Genomic DNA, 20,570 nt, shown 5'->3' on the forward strand with positions numbered 1-20,570 from the left:
AGCATGGAAGGGGTTTGTTTGTGAAGTTCCAGGGACAAGAGACCACATGTGTGGCAGACGTGCACATGGCGGCAGGTACAAATGCACTCTTCGAGACCATTTCCGTCACTTAAATAGAAACGGACAGGGAAGAGCAAGTCTTTAGCTGAGGAGAAGGCTTCTTAGGTCTTCTGGTTGCCATGGAAACAAACGATAATAGAGGAGACCGTTGTGGCTTTCCTAGGCATCTAAAATAATATTAACTTGTGTATTTCTTTTCCTTCTTAAATAAGTCCTGTAAGAAACTCACTACAACACGAATTTAAAACCAGTTCTAAACTGTTAATATTGTCCTCTTTTATGGGTAACTACTAGAAGCACAGTTTGCTCCAAGGCATGTTTCACAGGGGTTGAATTTGACACCATCTGATCAAATGTAAAACTGAACACACTATGCTCAAAATGTTAGTCTTCTCAGGAGGTAGTTTAGAACTACTAATTCACAAAGCATCCTCAAATTACAGCTACATCACACACTTTCTTCTGAAAGTAGTAACTAGGAAAATCTTTGATTAGAGTTAATTTCTGTCAAATAATGACACCTCTGCTGTTGGTTAACGCAGCAAACTCTCTGCAAGGAGTTCTGCAGCCCATCTCACCATCACCGAAGCCCGAACACAATAAGCCAAAACCAGTATCATCCTTTACCAGCACCACATTTTTAATATAAACAATCAAACTAGTCAATCTTGAGGAAAATGTCCCTATTCAGTTTATTAATTTTATTTAGTAACATCTGTATTCATCAGTTTTTCTTATACATGTCTATTCTGGAAAAAAAACCCGAAATTTTTCTCTTGCACTGCTAATGAGCCCAGGAAAGGAACCCCAAAGTGTTAATCCTCCTGGTTAATCGAGATTGCTAGAGCATTGCCTCCAAATCACCAGAGGAAGGGGCACAACATTCAGACGTCATCTCGCAAGGTTGACAGCAGCAACGCCCAGCCTTTGTAAACACGTGGAATGGACACACCAAGGACTTTTGCCATTGGTTTTCACAGACAGCGCCATACAGAATCACCAGTTATAACATGTCAGAATCTCAGAATTCTGGAGAAGGAACTTTCTACTAGAAAGTGGCCTGGTATAACTGAGTGCCAACTTTGATGTTAGATTGCTTGGACTTCAATCCCAGTGCCAACACCCATCAGCCTCACTGTACTCATCTGTAACATGAAGACAATGACCAACTTCAAGGACTATTTTGAGAAACTATATATAAAGCAATTGCTCCTTTGCCTCTTGATAAATGCCTTTGGGCCATAACGTTTTAAAATTATTTTTAAAATTTTAAATTGTTTTTCAAACTGTAGAACAGTCCTTTAAGTAACAAGAAGTGCTCCAAAATCAGGGTTGGAAACTATGGCTGCAAATGATCCTTAGGAGAAAATCAAACAACACATCAGCAGTCATCCTTAGCAAAAGAGTGTGTCTTCATGTATAAGCATCTCAACATTTTGCTCCTCCACAGAAAGCAATCACAAGCCACTCTGGAATATCATTATTTCTTTGCTGCCTGTGCCATTATTAAGAGGATGGCCCCTTGACTTCCAACCTCTTTTCCAACTCTAGAGGCAATGACTTTTTTCCTTATCTCTTCCAAACAGACTGGAAGCAAGGTGAGGGTGAGGACCAGGTCTTATTTACCTTTCCCCTTCCAGCATCCAGCGGAATGTCTTGGTCACTGGAGTGCTCAGTGTGTATGGCACGACCATGTGAAGGAAGACCAGAGGGAAGAATGGAGGAGTCAGGTGTGTGAGCTTACACCAGTCTGTGCTCTACATATCCCTAGGGTGTCAACGGCAGTGGGGCCCCCTTTGAATACCAAGGCGAGACACACTGGCATCGAGTTGGAAGACCCAAGTTTAAACTTGGGTTCTCATTCTTACTGGCTGTCTGATCTTAGTCATAGTATTTAACCTCTTTGAATGAGCAGCCTATCTGTAAAAGAGGTCAAATAAGATGAGCATGAGGTGCCTGGCAGGCACCCAGCAGATGTTCAGTTGATGATCATTTCTTTGAATGTTTATGAAAAGACCTTGTTGACCTTTGTTGGACATGTACACATTAATCACTTCACTTAGAAACAGGTAATCCTAATTTCTAGAATATCATAGTGACTTTAGATGAGTAGTATTAAAAAATACGGTTCTTATATATTTCCACTTCAAAAGATATAGAAAAGCACAGGGCTGCCTACAACAAAACAAAAAATTAACTTCCTTTTGTTGGCAGTATAACAGGTCCCCACATGTCCAAGGGATGGTCGGGAAAAGAATGGACTGCTTGGCCTGAGACTTCTCCAGCAATGATAAACTATGGAATCAATAATTTATGTATACTAGATACCATGCAGTTTGGGCTATAAGAGCTCATTGTGTCATTAAAAAAGAACACAGTTTAAAGCTGTGATACTGGTTGCTGATATTTCTTTTCTTTTTTTACTTTTTAGTAAGTCTACTCAGTTAACGGTCAACATTTACTGATTCTCTATGATCAGCTACATTCTAGTGATACTTGTCTTTAATCTTTAAACCCTAATAAATGTATACTGTTGTTGGCCCTACCTTCATCATCCAGAATTTGACCACTTCTTACCATCTCGACTGCTGTCCCCTGACCCCACCCTCTCTCACCTGGGTCTCTGCGGCAGTCTCCTTCCTGGTCTCCCTGCTCCTGCTCTTACATGCCTTTAGTATTGTAGTCAGAGAAACCCTTTCAAAACATGTCAGGTTGCATCATTTCTTTGCTCAAAACCATCCAGAGACTCCCTATTTCACTTAGAGCAAAGCATTAGTCTTTCCAATGGCCTGCAAATCACCCCCATGATATGGATCCCTGCCCCTCCCACTCCTCTCTCCTATGTCTGCTTCACTTGCCTACTCTACTCCAACTGGGCTGCACTTCTGGGTATTTATCACAATTGCAAGCATGCTCCCAGCCATTCTCTCTCCCCCACGTATCTGGATATATCATTCCCTCACCTCCTTCAAACGTCATCTCACTGCAGTCCTCCCTGACCACCCTGCATGATAGCAAGAACACCCCTTACCCCACATGCCCTGCATCTCTGAGCTCATCTTTCTCCAGGGCACACATTTCCATCTGATCTACCATATATTTACTTATTTGCTGTCTGTCTCCCTCATTAGAGTAAGCTCTTTAAGACTAAGGACTTTCTTTGGTTCAATGCTATATCCCCAGAGCCTAGACCAGTGCTTGACATGTAACAGAACTCTCAAAAAGATATTTGTTGAACACATAAGTAAAACAATGAGTACAACTGACAATGATCCCAAACACTTGTAGGAGACCTATCAGCAATTTCAACAATTGAAACAAAACAAAAAAATTTTCTTTTAGGTGAAGTCAAGGAGCACATATATACACAAGCAATCAGAAAACCAGAAACCTTCTTTTAAAAAAAGATTACCATTAATAAAGCAAATAAATATGGTTTTACTTATACACTTACTGGGAAGAGAATCATCTGTTCAAGTAACAGAAGGAAGGCTGGTGTGGCAGTAGCAGGGGATAAAGTGGCACAAAATTGGAGAGAAAATAAAGGGCGAGATCCTACATGCCACGGGAAGCCACTGGAGCATTTTAAACTGGGGAGTAACATGATGCACTTTACATCTTTTAAAAAGACAGCTCTGACTGCTGGGTAGGGATAAACTGGAGAAAGGGAAGAGTGAGTGAAGCAGAGAAACCAGTTAGGACGCTGCTAAAATAGTCCAAAAGAGATGATGGTGGCTCACACCAGAGGCGAGACAGAGTTGACGGCAAGAATGTATTATTTTTAAAGGTAGAAATGGAAGGGCAGGCTGTTAAACTGATTGTGATATAAGAGCAAAGAGAGGAGTCAAGGATAACTCCCAAGGTTGGGGTTTGAGTGGCCAGGCAGGCATTCCAGGCAGAGAACACAGCAATGAAGAAAAGCAGAGAGGTGGGTGAGTGTGAAGTTAGCAAGCCACTTGGCTTGCTGCACGTTCTACATAGCACCAGCCCTCCTAAAATTGCAAGTTATGTGTCATGGGCACTATTTAGGTGTCACAGAAAATTTATTACTTTTTTCCAAAGACAGGAGGGTAATTCTCAGGTTTACCTAAAGAAAACCGGTGTGCTAAAGATCTGAAGTCAGTACATTAAAGGGTGTTTTCCTATTTGAGAGGCTGAAAAAAGTTCCTAGGTCACTAGCACCCAGTAGGTGTGCCAGTCACACCAGGGATGGTGGGCTGGTTCATACCTACCCATCACTCTTCTTCAGCAGGTACCCCTTCTTCTCACTGCCATACTCCTTGTTGCCCTGAAGCTGGTGCATGCTGTACCCTCCTTGCCGGCTCTGGGAATCCTGGGAAGGAGAAGCCACGGACTGAGCAAAACTGGAGACTGTTCTCAAATCCTTGACTATATTTTGCCATTGAGCCTTTGTCCATTGCTCCAGGCCTATGGGAACTTAGAGAACTTTCATAACAGATAAGGACCTTTCCTTTACTTTATAGAGAAGGAAGCTGGGCAAGTAACAATTGTCCAAGTCACAAAGCAAGTTAGAGGCAGAGCTGGGCCTGGGGTCTAGCCTCCTGATTTCTGGTTCAGGGCCCTTGTTCTACTTCTCTGCTTTCACACACAATGCAGTGGTAGACTTCTATGTGACTCAAACCAGTTTACATTAGCAGAAGAGGCAAGCAGTGGAAGGACTGGTAAAATCTAAGTGAGCCACAAAACAAAGTTCATGCAACCTGAACATATTCTTCCTTAGGCTATACCTTTTCTCTTACACATTCTGCTAAGTACCCACAGGACAAGTGCTGCTTCTGAAGGCGGTATTAAAAATTATCATCAAATTCTTCTTTTATAATTACCTAGTACTCTGCAGAATATACACAAAGCTATTCTTTCAATTTAAAACAGTAATTCTATAGTGATGAAAAGTGTATGATTTGATGAAAAGGGTGACAAGGGCCAAACCAATAACATAGATGCAACAAGCTTGATTTAACATTCCACTCCACTAACACTTAACCATATTTTCTAAAGACTACATGGCTGTAAACAGCCATTATACTGTGAAAATGAAAGAAGTAAATTAACAATGTGGAACTGTACAATGAGAATACAGATCTTTAGATACATAAGCAGGAAAATACATTCTCACAAAAAGTATTGACTTACTCTCCTAGACTTCGATCGGGAAGGGCAAAAGCAACAGAGAAAACATTTGAAAATATAGTTAATTTATTGAAAAGTCTTATGCCTATAATTTAAGCACTTATTAATAATACACAGAAAACATCACTGCAAAGATAATACAAAAATGCACATACATATTTGTCTTTTGAATCAGGATAAACTTTGGGTGGTAGAACAATAAACTATACATTTATCAGGTTTTATTTCCGGTCACGTTGAGTGACGACAGAAAAATAGCTGAATGGAAGAACACGAGGTACACGATTCACCAAGATAAAACTGAATGCCAAACCTCAAAGTACATGCACAGGGAACTGACACCTCAGTGAAGCCCAGAATGAAGAATTACTTAGAAAATCTAGTAAGAAACAAAAATTGTAGGAAGATTCTTTGTGTCTGTCTGCTTGCTGAAACTAAGAGGACTTAATAAAAACATCCAATTCATAAGCAACACCTGAAATGTGATAGTGACAAGGTAGGAAACTAAATTAACCACTGATTATGGCTTGTTTCTAGTATATCTTTAAGGGCAGTATGGCTTTTTTCTGCCTTCAGTATCCTTTTGGGTCAATTGTAAATGCTCAGTGAATACAAATTAATGCTAGTAACAGCTCAAGGGAAATCTCTAGGACAGTGTCCCTCTGTAAAGCTATTCTATGCATACTGAGTTCTGAGTTCAAAATCATGTCCTGAAACCTCCTCAAAGTCAGGAACCATGGCAGATATTGAAGATACAAAATAGGACATAAGCTGTCTCTGAGACGGATACTTACCTGCTCTCTGTGTAGGTAACTGAGAGAGATCCACTATACTTCACCAGGGGTGATGACTCATATTAAAAAGGTTACAAACTCTTGTCATTTTTGTAATCTGGTAAATTCTGCTCTAACCTGCCAGATTCCCTCCAGCTGAAACATCCAATTGAACAATTTTAATAATATGGGGAGTCTGGAATGCAGTGGAATCTAGGAATCTCTTGGAAAATTCCCCTAGATGTTTACTTTTAATCAGGGCCCACAGCTTTGAATCCCTAGTCGTCTGACTCACTGAGTCATGCTTGATTGGTACTTCATGCTTTTTCGAATGGAGCTATGACTGCAGATCTCTACTAAACAGCAGAGGAGCAGCCTTCCTCTACCATTGTCCCTATGACAGTACTCAATAGCAACTCTAGTAATAGAGATGGATTTTTTGAGGGAGAGAGCAATCTACCCATAATCGTGATAAAGAAAAATTAGGTCTGAAAATTAGGTCTGGGTGGTAGGGAACTAAGGCATGGGACAAAACAAGAAGCAGGGATAAATGAAATCCATAGATCTTTCTGCTTTAATCCAATGAATTACACGAAACTTACCTATGGATTTGCAATCGGGGAACTTTGCCATATCTGTTTCCTCATAAACATATTAAAAGCAAAATCTGCAATCTCCTTGGATGACAATTCTTATTAAATGAGAACCCTTTTCATTGAACTAAACTTCTCTTCACCTACCCACATAAAATTCCTAGGTCTGTCTGAATGCTTTAGAACTACTTATCTCTAACTTTAACCTGTTTGCTAGTCTTTAAAATATAAGCCTAAGTTTTAACATAAAAGTACTTGTTTTTATTTTTAACAAGGATTCAGATGCTAATAATGTATGAAAACTAGTAAATCCTGTAAACTTACCATTGAGACAGTCCTTACATATATTTGTTACTAGGCTAAATAAACTTTAAAGTTTGAATAAGAAAGACACTGACTGAGCCTTGCTTTATAATACACAAATATACTGAACTCTAGGGCTTTGACTTCAGAAACCTATTTCATTAAAATGAGCAGGAAGGAATCAATATGTTTCAGAAGTCTAGCATCAACATTCCTAAATTAGCTACTAATGAGTTTTATGGCTTCAGAAAGCCCCCCCAACTAATATTTGTTCATGTTGAGAAGTGGCATTCAACATACTTTGCAGAGCATGCCAGATAAATGAAAAGAGGATTTTCTTTTATAAAGTAGATTCTGGAGAATTAACATTAACACTTAAAGGAATGAAATACGTCCTGAATCCTTTGATAGCATAACAGAAATCAACATATATTCAGTAAAGAGAAACGCAAACAAGAAACTGATTCAGATGAAAATATAAAACTAAATGTAAACTATGAACTTGGCAAAATTCCACCATGTAAGCCAAGGAATGTAAAACTACAGAACGAAACTATGATATTGCTTTTTACTTCAGTTTCCTATTCTCTATTAGTGGTACAAACAAATCTCCTTACTTTCTTATTAGAAAATTTTATTAACATATAAAACGCATTATTAAAGAGTAAAATCTCAAAATCTTTTTAAACTGCAAGCAATCATGTACTCATCATAAACGTTCTTAGCATCCAATTTAAACTAAACCTCTCTTACAGAAGCTTCAAATTTCTAATGTAAGGTATGAATGGAGTGGACCAAGGATCCCTTCCATTTCATCTTACTATTTATTTATCGAGTAGCTTCTGGGTGCTGGGCAATGTGCCAGATACTGCGAAGAAGAGAGAGATGGGCACAACACAGAATCTGCCCTCAACTTGCAAACTATACTACAATGGGCTATTAAGAGAACCCATCAAAGACTCAAAATATTTTCAACCCTAAAAATAGTTATGTAGTAAGTAGCTCTTTTGGGAGGTTGGGATACTATAAAAGCTTAAAATAATTAATTTATAAAACATTTGTCAAAAGACAATAAAGACTTAAAAATGAGCCCACCAAAAATCCTGGGATCTTCTTTACAACCAAAAATCTTGGAGCTTCCTTTAATGCATCCAAGTTAGAACCTAAGTAAGTTAAATGATTTGCTGGGTGCCTGGGTGCCTTTTTTTTTCTTTTAGAGAAATCGTAGGTTTACAGCAAAATCACACATAAAATACAGAGTTCCTATATAACACCCTCTCATCAACACCTTGCTCTAGTGTGGGTACACCTGTTATAATGCAAGAAAGAACATTTTTATAATTGTATAACCATAGTCCATGGTTTATGATAGGGTTCATATGTGTATGACTATCCAATCACATGAATTTTTTAAAAAAATTTATTCCAACAACATACATATAACCCAAAACATCCCCCCCTTCAACCACATGTTGGGTGCTTTTAATTTCTCTGGTCATTTTGTAGCTGACTCCATACTCCTCTCAAATAGCACTAAATGGTGAGAACTCTGATACTTATCCCAAGTCATTAAAAATAATTACTTTCTAAACATATTTTGCAATGAGGGACAATAAACAGTATAAGAATGCAATAAGCATGTTGTGAAAAATCATTTTTACTCATAATATACTCTGGACATGGTGTTAATGAAAACATTAATTTGGGGTGGAATTAAAATAAATCAAATTACGTGTGTTTTTTCACATACATCTGGGGCTTACATGCAAGTTGTTCCTTAGATGGCATGAGCAGAATGCATCAGTCTCTAAGCAAAACAAAAAAAAGACTGCAATAGTTGTTTTTTCAAGCTTCCACACACAGGAAGGAGGAACACCATGGGACAAAACAAAGGTAGGCAACGGTTAGGTACATACTAGTGAGAATAAAATCTTGCAATTGTCTCCCTAGACAAGAAATCCACCCTTTGCCCCTTCCATTTGGCTCTTCCTATTACTCTAACACTGAGAAATCATTTAAGGAAGAGACCAATTCTGCTATGATTTGCAGACCAGTGTCTTCAAAGAGGAGAGCTTATTAGTGTTTTAGCCTGAGGTCTACTGGGGTTCTGACATTTAGAAGTAGCTCTAGAACACAGAGGTTCAGACTCTGGCTGCCAACTCAGGGCGACACGGGAACAGACGTTGCCTCACTGTACACGGATTTTCCCGACCACTGACGACTGCACTTCCGCAGTTCAGCAGGTAGGTGCCCAGCATTAAAGGATTATGAGCTCTTCCCACTTTCTAAATGCCTAATATATACATAAAAATAGGATTTCAGAAGGCAGAAGAATAGAGGGCTATTATATTCACTCAGTAAAGAGAACATTCAGGGTTGCTTTAAAGCATTAGTACTGCTACTGGAGGGTTTCAAGTTTTTGGTGGTTTGCTTTTTTATTTTTCTCTTTTTACAAAGAAAAATGAAAAACAAAAAAAAAAAACAACTTACATTTATTGAAGGGGTCCAACCCTTGCCAACAGGGGGGAAAGACAGGTCCCTAAGAAGCCCTTTGGGGTAAAATACAAATGGCAGGATGGAACCCAACAGGAGAGAAAGTCTCTGAGGTCCTTGCATTTTGTATAAAATGAAAAAGCTCTTCATGTGGGGCCTCCTAGCCTGGGTTTGCTTTGTTTTTGCTCTCAACTCATGAACTCCTTTCAGAAATTTTTAGGAATTTAAAAACACACACACAACACACACAACAGATTGCCACTGTTGTGTGATAGCATAAGGAACTGACAATGTAACAAACATTAAATATTTTAAGAGATCACTTAACTTTAATCTGTAATAATTTTCATAATATGAACAGGCAAAATATGATTTCCCCCACTTGGCAAGTGGTGCTTACTGTCTAATTTACCCTCAGGATGAAGTCCATACACCTTCGGGCCTCCATAACTGGGTCTGAGTTCATCACGGAAACTGCATCTCTCCCTCCTCCACATACCCTCCCCCTAATCGTTTGAGCCCCCTGAATAGGCCAGGCAGATTTCCACCTTGGAGTCTTTTTTGGTCTTTTCTTTTTGCCTAGAATGGTCTCTCTCTCATCTACCCCACCCTCTTCATGTCACCTCTCAATGTACCTCTTTGATAGTACTTTAGGCCTGATTTTACCTACTTACATGGATGACTCTCTACTAGATAATGACTCTCTTCCTTGACAGAAGAGACAAAATCTCATTTCATGTTGTACTCTTAAGACCTAGAATAATGGCTGGCACATATTACATATTAATTAAGTGTTTGAATAAACAAATGATACTTGTAATTAAGAATCTATATTATATCCATCTTAACATCTACCAAGCCTGGTATGCATCACTTCAATATCCAGGAACTATTTCACCTTAATTTTCTTAACCGTGAGCAAAACTTTTATAGGATTCTGCATCAAAAGAATGTATTTCTATGGCAAAATGAGACATTTCTCTTCTAGCTGTCCAGAAAGGCAGAGAAGAGAGGATAGTGTGGGATGTACACTTTATTGCCTATCCTTCCAACAGCCAGAGAGGATACAACTTCTGAAGTCCACTTCTTAAAAGTCAGGATGAAAAGTCTCGATTCACGGAGTCATAGTTTGGGGGGCAGGGAACGTTTTTTTTTATAAAAAAGGAACTCAAACACGCAGATTTTACACTAAGCAATATGCTAACTACAGAGTTATATCTTATTTGCTATCACAAGCACCTCGCTTATACTGTCTGCCCGGTTGGAAACAGATCACCTACTTCTTTCTGATCAAGTTGAAGAGAGGATTTTATTAAGTCTCGGAGTGCAGTTAGCTGTTTCTTTTCTTCATCCTGGGTCTGTTTTATCTATGAAAGAAGAAATTGCTTCTATTATCATTTATAATTTTATTTTTGTAAATTAAGCAGAGTTTACTTTATCCAATTGTACCACTCATCAAACAACTCAATTATATAGCTGATTTCCTCATTAAAGGCCTTTGCACAGTCTCATTTTTGATATGAGAGGCACAATCTTTTCATTTTACAAAAGTACCAGTAAATTTTGAAATGAGCAAATAATGCAACATGCTTTTTTATTAAATAATACATCTAGGCTAGACACTTAATTCTGAAGTACCATTTTAAACAAGTTAAGATTTAATGAAGTCATTTGCTTTTGATTTTCCAAAGAGTGATAGTGGCAACAGTATGATGTGATTACACAGGCCAGGAGAGAATCCTACAATCACCAGGAACGCATAGGGCCAAGGCACACATGAAAGCTTACAAAGCACTAAATTAGGGCAAGGGATTGGATTTGTCTTTTACTCTTTTTTTCTCAATCACCTGCAACTTAATCATTATTAACCATGTTAACTATTAAAAGTCAGTAAAAATATATGGCTGTGTATTTTTAAAATTATATAAGGATACAAAGTATTTATTAGTTCCAAAACCTTATTTGAACACATGTTGCTGAACTCATAATACATATACTTTTAATAGCAATCACTGCCAAGTGCTTTATGGGGAACAAGTTAGTCACTTCTACATATACATTCAGGTTTTTTTTCCCCCAAAACAATTTTCTTTTTGATTTTTTAATTATAAAAGCAAAACCTACACATTAGGAAAAGAGAAAGAGACTAAAACAAGCAAAAATAAACTATCAAAAAATACATCCATAAGCTTGTACCAAGAACAGTTACTTAATTTTTTATCCTTCCAGGATCAAATACTCTTCCTGCAATTTTTGATTGAAAAGTACTCATACGTGATGTTACTGAACTCAGAATGGAAAACCAACTAGAATAGATGGTTATGCACTCCCCTCCCTGCTTTCCCTTCTCCTCAAAGGGTGTCTCAGAATACCTGGCCATTGGTTACTTCTCTGAGTTCAAATGAAGGCTTATCTGTACTGGGTTTGTAATGACACATCACTCAACTGAAAAAGGTTCTTTTTTCTTCCCTACTCTTCTAAAACAGATTTCAAATGTATTGATATTCATCCAAGATAGCAAGTTAAAGAACTTATTTTATAAAGAACTTACATTATAGAGATCAGCAGCCAGTTTTTCAATGTACTGTTTCAATTTATCAGCTGTTTTCAAGCCGTCTTGAAAGAAACTACAACGGAAAACATTGGAGATTTAGCAGCAGTATAAAAAGAAGTGAAACATGATAACCTACAAAATCTGAAATTATTTTTACTTCTACCCATACATCTTCACAAAACATTTTAAAACTCATTTCAGTATTTAAAAAAGATGTTCCAACAAACAAGTAATGAATGGGTACCATTTGACAGCAGCCAGTAAATATCAAGTAGATATCAAGTAGATACTACAAATTACAGCTGCAGTGCCAGCATGGTGACTCTAGACACAGAGCAATTCTCTCTGGTTTGCCATATTTGAATTCAAAGGAGAGGGAAGACACATTAAGCAGTGGGATAACATGAAGTTGAAATGGACGCTGTAAGGAGAAGTGTGACTGAACTAGAAAAAAAGGGAAGAGGAAAGTCAGGGTTCACTCAGTTCCCCAATGATCTCTGTTTTCTAACACACACTTAAGACACAGGATTCTAAATCAGTGGTGCTGATGGATTTGGAAAGCTTCATCCTACCACACATATAAGAAGTTCTCATTATTTCACCCTGAATAATAACAAGAGCTAGTATTTTTTTGAGCACTTATCATATACCAGGCACTGTACCAGGCAGTTTACATGAGTCATCTCATTTAATCCTCACGACAACCCTAATGAGAGTTCAGAACTTCAATTTCATCTCCATTTTACAAGAGTAAACTGAGGTACACAGCAAGTACTTAATTTGCTCAACCTCACAAAACTAACAAGTGGCAGAGATGAGATTCAGATCCAGGTCTGTCTGATTCTGAGTCCCTGCTCTCGACAACTAAGTGAAGATACCTCAGTAAACTGGTAGGTATTGAGAATTTTCACTGCCCGTTTGGAAGTTACCCTAACCATGCCTCCATAGTGGATTATTTCTCAATACACTGTATCTGTTGTGCCGTCTTCCCCATGAAACAAGTCCTTGAGGAAGGGGACGGTCTCTCATGTTGGTGTCACAGTGCCAAGCAGAAGGCTCGGCATGGAGCAGATGGTCAGTAAATGGCTATGAATGAAACAACACCAAGAATTTTTAGGGCACATCTTGGGCTAACCCACATTTCCTTTTTAGCTTAACATGTACATTCAACAAAACATTCAATCAGAAGTGGCCTTCAGAGTGAACTGAGTCCTGCAAGTTCCAAAATTATTTAAGGCTCCCATCTTCAGCAGAGACTCTTGCTAAAATACGGAAGAGAAACACTATCTTTTGAAAGTCTTTTATCAACAGTGATGGGAAGAAAGAGGGCCTTTTTGCTAACCTTCTTTAACTAGACAATGCATTTAAATTTTCATCTTCTAATGTTCAATCTTTCATCACTGTCTACAGCAATGAAAGTTAGAAGTTCTTAGCATAGAATTGAAGCACCTTTGTGTTCTGGTCCCTGAATACCTTTCCAGTCTAATTTCCACCATTTCCCTTTAAAAACTCTAGGTTCCCGCCATGTTATATTCTTTCTAGTTACTTGCTCTTTCTGACTCCTCCCCCCTAGCCTTTGGTATGCTGTTCCCTCTGCCTGGAAAGCCCTTCCCCACTATACCTACCTGCCAAACCTCACTCCTTCTATCAAGCTCAGCTCAATTTCCCTGGTCCCATCAGTTAAAGGGATGGCATCTTTGACCAGTCTTAGACCAAGCCTAAGGGCCAGCCCTAGAGAGGCTGGCTATGCTTTACACAAAGCAGGCCCCCATAAGTGCCAACCTGATCCAGCATTTTATTTGGTTAGAAGACGTGCTGTCACAGAGGTAAAAGTATGGCTACAAAGTTAACCATAAGTGAAACTGATTTTGGTCTCTGATACTGTACTTAAATAATTTCTGGAGAAAAGTCTTGAAGGTAGAGCACTTAAATGTAAGAGGAATATTGTCATAACTTCTTACAATGGGAAAAAGCAAGGGTTTTAGAGTCAGAGGTTTATGACCTAGAATATACCCTCTGGGATTTACTAGCTATGGAACCTTAGCAAGTTACTTACTTTCTCAGGTTCAGTTTGCTCATCTGTAAAATGTACAGATAATGCTTATGAAATCACCCAGAAAAATACTAGGCATTTAGGATGTGTTCAGTGAATTTTGGCTTTCTTCCCTGGAGCTGCATAGGTTTCTCATATAAGGAGTTGTTTGCAGAAATTTTTTTGCAGAAATTTTTGTAAAGGAGTTTCATTTTGACTTTCATCATAAAGGGAATTTAATCATCATGTTTTTAAAAAAGGAACAAATGCACTGGAAGGTTGAGTTTAAATGAGAATACTCTAGATATGTGCTTTCCAATATGGTAGCTGCTAATCACATGTGACTCTTTAAATTTAAATTAATTAAAATAAAAAAATTCAGTTTCCAAAGTCATACTACTAGCCACATTACAAGTGCTCAGTAGCTTCATGTGGCTAGTGGCTGACATACTAGATAGGAAGAAGATGAACAGTTTCCATCATCACAGGAAGTTCTATTGAACAGTGCTGTTCCAGATAAAGAATGAACAAATTATAAATTTTAAGGAAAAAGAGGAACTGTTTTAGTGAGAGACGGCACTGATAAAAGTGAAAACTTATTTAAATAGCAAAGGGGGAAGGAAGCTAGAGGGGGGGACAAATTTCTACCAACTGAAAGGCTTAAAAAAGACCCCAACAAATCTTTTTCCCACAGTTAAATTCCTCAAGAACATTACAAACACTAAGAAAAATCAGTGTAATGAAGAATCACTTTTAATTTACAGTGTGATCCCATTTTCATAATCAAGACAAATCATATACAGGAAATCTGGCAATCTTATGGGTGAGGAAATTAACGGGTTTTTCCCTTTCCTTAAATTTCATTAAAAAAATTCTTTTCTAAAAAAGATCATAAATTACTCAGGCAGAGACAAGGTTAAAGAATCGAAGTTTAGTCTGGAAGGACAAGGCTGAGCTGAGCCCCTCTCAGAAAGTTATTTTTAGGCCAATTTCTAGGCTTTGGTAAGAAACAGGCACAGGAGTGGAGGACAGGCTGCAGGGAGAAGGAGATGTCCCTGATGTTCCTCAGTAATGGATTACTAACTGCCCCATCAGCACCCTGTCAAATGCACTGTTCCTCTGTAGACCTCCTTCTGTGCTTGAGACCCCCACCCCCACCCCATGGTTCCAGCCGTGGAGCTGGTAGGACACAACCACAAATCATCTGCCAAAACATTTCACTAAAGGCAGTGGGCTTCTCTGTTCCCCATTTCCTTCTTCCCTCTATTTTAGCTGGCTCTGGTTCAGAGAAAATGCAGGACTTAGGAGTCCAAAGGAGTCCAGTCATATTTGGGTTCTAAATCATATTACATGTGTAACCTTGGACAGGTTATGAACCCTGCCTGAATATTAGCATGTTCATTTCCAAATGTGGACAACATTACCTAGTTTCAAGGAACATTAGCTGAGTGATTACTGATAGTGTCTGTTAATCAGAAAGTGAAGCACAAATGTCAGTTATGATTACCTACCACAGAACCTGAACACATAAGCCTTTTAAACAGAAAAATTTACCCCCGTGACATTCCATTTGTTCCTTGAACCAAAAGCAAAAAATCCATGTCACTTTCTCTGTAAATTACTGAAATATAACGAGATCTTCAGGCAACAGGTTATGACTACACCAGTAATAATACAGCAGACCATATGTAACTGAGAGTTTACTACTCTATGTCAGTCACTCACTACTATGCACACTGTAGAATATTTCTTTTTAAAATTCTTATTACAATCCAAAAACAGTTATTTATTATTATTCACCCTTTTTGGCAGAAAAGGAAACTGAGGTTGCACGGACAAGTGGCCTCATGAAGGTCATCTAGCAAATAAGCGGCACAGGTGGGATCTGTACATGAATTTTCCTATTTCTGGAGCACAGATAATAAAAAAAAATCAGGCTGATCTGGGTCAAAATCCTGGCTCTACCACTGAACAACAACATACCTTTGGGTCTCTGAGCCTCAGTGTCCTTATACAGGAAATGGAGTTAAATACCTGGGAAAGTGCTTGTGAACATTGTGATAATGTACTTAAAATGCCAGGCAGGGAGAAGTAGCTCAAAACATGATGGCCACAGGCCCACAAAATGGGCTTCATTATTTCCCTGGCCTTAGGGACAACAGGACTGATTTCAATTTTAAATAAGCAACTTGAAAGAAATATTACCGAATTTTAATGCTATAAAATGCTAGAAAAATTTAAATGGAAATTAATGGACAGAGGAACCTTCACATTTACCCTGACATGCTGTAGCATACCCACAACTGCAAAGGGCAAGCTCATGGGTCCCTAACATGATCACCAGAAAGGCCTCTTTAGTGATAGGGACATAGGCATCTGTAATAAGAGCTCCATAGGCTGTCAAAGCCAACACTAGAGTTTGTAAGGAGGACAGCATTTTAGAGCAAATAGTTGCCCTTCGGTGAGTTACTGGTTTATATAAAACAATGAAGATCAAAGATAGTACCATTTCTTATTTTTCTGAAGAAAGTTATTGTATCACTATATAAAGTGAACAATGAAGAACAGAAAGAAAGAATTAAAAAAAAAAAAACACAAAAACAATGATGTGAGGGAGGCCTGATTCAGGCTAACAAAAATGATTACAAAATTCTACTTACTTGCACTGTGCATGATAATACTTTATAAGATTCTGCAGCAGATCCACACCCTTTTTGGTCTTGATTTCATTGACTTTAATGAGATACTGTAGAAATAAAATAGTACTTTATGTTGATAACTGCAGGCAGTCATGGGTACACGTGGTAGAGCACCTACGTAAATCAGCACAAGTTAAGAGGCCTCAAAATGGCTGCTAGACGAGAACTTAGTTTGAGGAATGCTGATTTGGCAAGGCACACAGTGCACAAAACAAGGCAATCAGTTAGAGGTTAACATTTTATGAGTTCTTGAGATTAGTTTACTAGACAAGCAGAAGTAAAACAAAGCAAAACATTCTGGAAGCACTGTTTCCCTCCTTGGTGCAGTGGCTCTCAAACTTACAGTTCCTGTGGTAAGACACCTGAAAGATAGATTGTTCTTTGCAGAAAACAAGTGGAATAATAGGCTCTTTGAGGAATATACCATATGATGCTGAAACTTTTAGTCCTAGGCAGTGACCTAGAAAGAAATTTTGCTACCCAAAAATGAAAGAATAAAAATAAGCCATTGTTAATTTATGCAGTTAACTAAACACTGCTGGCTTTCATTTTCACTATTGGCCAAGATTTTCTATTGACACTGTTTGCTTCTTGTTCACTTGTTTTATTGTGTGAGTGCTCATAAGCGACAAGTGTGAGAAAGAACCAAAGGTTTATAGGAAAAAAAAAAAAAGGAAAATTTAAGGGAGAAAATCTTAAAATTGAGAAAAGTCTAATTATGTTAATATTTTCTGAAAACTACACTAGGAACTCCGATACTCAATCTCAGCTTCCGAATGGGTTGCTCTCTAGGTCAAGGAGTGCTAGTGCTTGGGGGGAACCCCATTTGAGAACCACTGCGCCACTGCTCTAAGTTTAAGCAGCATGCTTTTCAATGCATTTTTTCATGAATTCCCACTTTCTTAATGATCACTTACTTAAAGCTTTCATTCAAACACTCAAACTGGACACATGGTTAAAGAAAAAACATGCTCCAAAACTTGTTCCAGTAACTTTAATATTCACCAGTGTTACTCCTCATGGAATTTTTCTTCCACAATCACTCACAAGCAACATTAAGGTTCTCACCAAAGAATCTCATTTTGGCTTAAACAGCCCCATAGGACCAAGGCTCAAAATACGAGACAACAGTGAAATGGCGGGTCCAAAAAAAAGGCTTGGAGAAAAATGGAGATTAGAATCCTTAAGAAACAGTCCCCTCCTCTAATAATCAAACACAACCTGTTTTTTAAGCATAAAAACTGCTGACTAGCAGAAGATTACAGCTATTAAAATTCAAGGCAAATGGTTAAGTTTGTTCTTACTTCACACATTTGGAGCTGGAAGAGGCGCCTTTCCTTCTCCATTTCTTCTGCTATCTCGGCCCCTGTAATCTCTGTGCGGATCATCCCGTGCTGTTTGGCATGCTCTCTTTTTTCCTTTTCAATTTTTGTACTGTAATTAAAGGTGATGTCATAATTTTTCAAAATAATGCACTCATGTCTTTCCCTTAACAAGAACCACTGATAATTTCTTAATTTTTAAAGTTATGAGGCAGGAACTCTTATTTGGTAGCATCAGCCAGAAGTAAAAATTCTAAATCCAAAGAGAACAACACATTTATGGATTTTCATTTAGGAAAACACATTTTATGGATTTTCATTAGGAAATCTGCTACATTTAGGAAATCTGTTTCATTTAGGAAATCTGTTACATTTTTCTTGGTTAAAGAATTTTATGATTATGGAAAATCTGAAAGTTGGAGGTCTGAGACATTACCTGATTATCAATAGATTATGAGACTTAACATACAGTACTTGAAGCTAGTGCTTGGCTATAATAGATAACACTCCAGTAATAACACCAATAATCACAACCCTCCTTCCAAAACTCCACTTAATTTGAAAACAGACTTCTAATTTTAAAAACAGCCTATAATTTCTCGCTGTGAATGCAAAGACTAACTGATTCATCCTTCATGTCTTTTCTGAAAGTGGTGGTGGGGAACCAAAGCCAATATCTGTGTCTATATACAAACACAGTGGAAAATCAACGATCAACCCAATGAAAAATCTCCTACAAACCTGGCTGGGATTCCCTCTAATACCATAATACTGTATCTAGGTACATCTTTAATCATGACACCTTAGTAGTCACAGAGGAGTGAAGGCAGGTATTTTCCCAGAAAGAGAATACACCTCAGTTTTCTCTCCAGTGAGATGGGTAGGAGGAGAAGCAGGAAGCTACAGAAGCTTGAGAAGTACGGGGGTGAGGTGGATTGGGTTACTGGGGGTGGTGAAGGCATAACTTAACAACAATAACTGTCTTCTGGTTTAACATGTGGCTTGACCACGTTTATTTCTTCTTCATCCAGCCATCTCAGTAAACTGATAAAGGCATAAAAATATATAAAATCCTAAAGACAAGAAGAATTAGAGATAAAAAATGAGAGAATTCAACAAATATTTGCAAGAGCATGACTGGAAAAGAGGAAAGGAAAATCAGCACAGAGAACCATGAGGCTCCCTGCCTCCCCTGCTCAAGCAGCACCGGGAATACCATGATATACGATCAGTTAGGCCGGGGGCTGACAGAGCTGCATGGTCCCAGAAGACAGATTCCCAGATTCCAACACTGGGAATCCTCCTGATATAAAAGCTGTCTTGGCATCCTAAAACCTATAAAAAAAGCTCACTGGTTGGCAAGCTCTGCTCATGCACAGAGCTTTCAATCAGCTTTTGGGTGACTCACTCCAAAACTCTGATAGCTGAATAGGTAACCAAGGATTATTCGGTAATTGAGGATAAGAGAGATCAATTACAAATGTGTGGGAGGAATGAGGGATGGGGGGAGTGGGGTTGGAATAGGGGAGGTAGGAAAGAGGAAACAGAAGCAGTAAGAGAGCAGATAAATTTTATAAAATGTGATCAAATCCCCAGAGGGCTAAGAAATTGCATTTATGAAACAAAGACAAGAAACGATTTTAAAAAAATAAAAGGGTTTTCAGAAATTTAAAATATGATAGCCAAAATTAAAATGTCAACTGCAGGGAATAAAAGTTGAAGAAATAATCTAAAACAAAAAAACCAAGAACATAGGACAGAAAAGGGAAGAAACTGAAAGAACAATCTAGGAAGTCCAACATTAATATTATAAGAAGTTCTAGAAAGAAAGAAAGAGAAGAGAAAACAAAACAAAACAAACAAACAAAAACAGATGGAAGGAGTTACAAGAAAATTTTCCAGAAGCTGCAAATAGGTCAATGCACATCAAGAAAATTCTAAAAGTTTTTGTTAAGAGAAGATTCTGAACATTTTCTAACTAAAAATAAGAAACTAAGAACAAACAGGTTAGATACAAAGAAATGAGAATCAGAAAGGCATGAGAGTATTCAAAAGCAACACTGGAAATTAGAAAATGATGGGGCAATGCCTTCTGCATTTTGAGAGAAAAAGATTATAAAACCAAGGTTTTATATTCAGCCAAATTCTCATTCTGTGTGATGGTGGAATGAAGATATTTTTGGGTATTTCAAAACCTGAACATTTTACCTTCCTTTACAGCTGTTCCCAGGAAGCTACTAGAGAAGGTATTTTAGCCAAACATGGGACAAAACCAGGAAAAGGAAGTAGGAAATATGACATAAAAGAGAAGCCAAAGGCAGTCCCAGGATAACAGCTACATGATAACAGAGATCTAAAGAGCTCTGGAAGGATATCTCCAGGAAAGAAAAGAAGAAACTGACAGATTAATTAAATGATAACAGATATATTATCAGTATAATAACATATACAATGTATTTTCTAAACAGAAATATCATTGATAGGTGTTTGGCAACTGTTGGAACAGATGATTAAGATTCACATAAAAAGAAGCAAATGAAGAAATGAAGCAATTATTTAGTTAAGAAAAAGAAAAAAAAAAACTGTTCTG

At 38.0% G+C, this 20,570-nt stretch overlaps 1 protein-coding gene across 6 annotated transcripts in view; it reads right to left on the minus strand.

Annotated features, from left to right (window-relative positions):
• ASAP1 (ArfGAP with SH3 domain, ankyrin repeat and PH domain 1) overlaps nt 1-20,570 on the minus strand; it is a 377,838-nt gene that overhangs the window by 86,612 nt on the left and 270,656 nt on the right. For 3 of the 6 annotated variants that reach the window (XM_037802372.1, XM_037802370.1, XM_037802367.1), the window contains exons 8-13: nt 17,963-18,092; nt 16,620-16,705; nt 11,925-12,000; nt 10,654-10,740; nt 5,215-5,223; nt 4,293-4,393 (exon numbers count right to left, since the gene is read on the minus strand). In XM_037802372.1, the coding sequence (XP_037658300.1) occupies nt 4,293-4,393; nt 5,215-5,223; nt 10,654-10,740; nt 11,925-12,000; nt 16,620-16,705; nt 17,963-18,092 (489 nt within the window). The remainder of the gene's footprint in view (nt 1-4,292; nt 4,394-5,214; nt 5,224-10,653; nt 10,741-11,924; nt 12,001-16,619; nt 16,706-17,962; nt 18,093-20,570) is intronic. The other 3 variants (XM_037802373.1, XM_037802371.1, XM_037802368.1) reach the window with 1 other exon arrangement.

This window comes from Choloepus didactylus, chromosome 14 (assembly GCF_015220235.1).
Source record: "Choloepus didactylus isolate mChoDid1 chromosome 14, mChoDid1.pri, whole genome shotgun sequence".
Classification (NCBI taxonomy): Eukaryota; Metazoa; Chordata; class Mammalia; order Pilosa; family Megalonychidae; genus Choloepus; species Choloepus didactylus.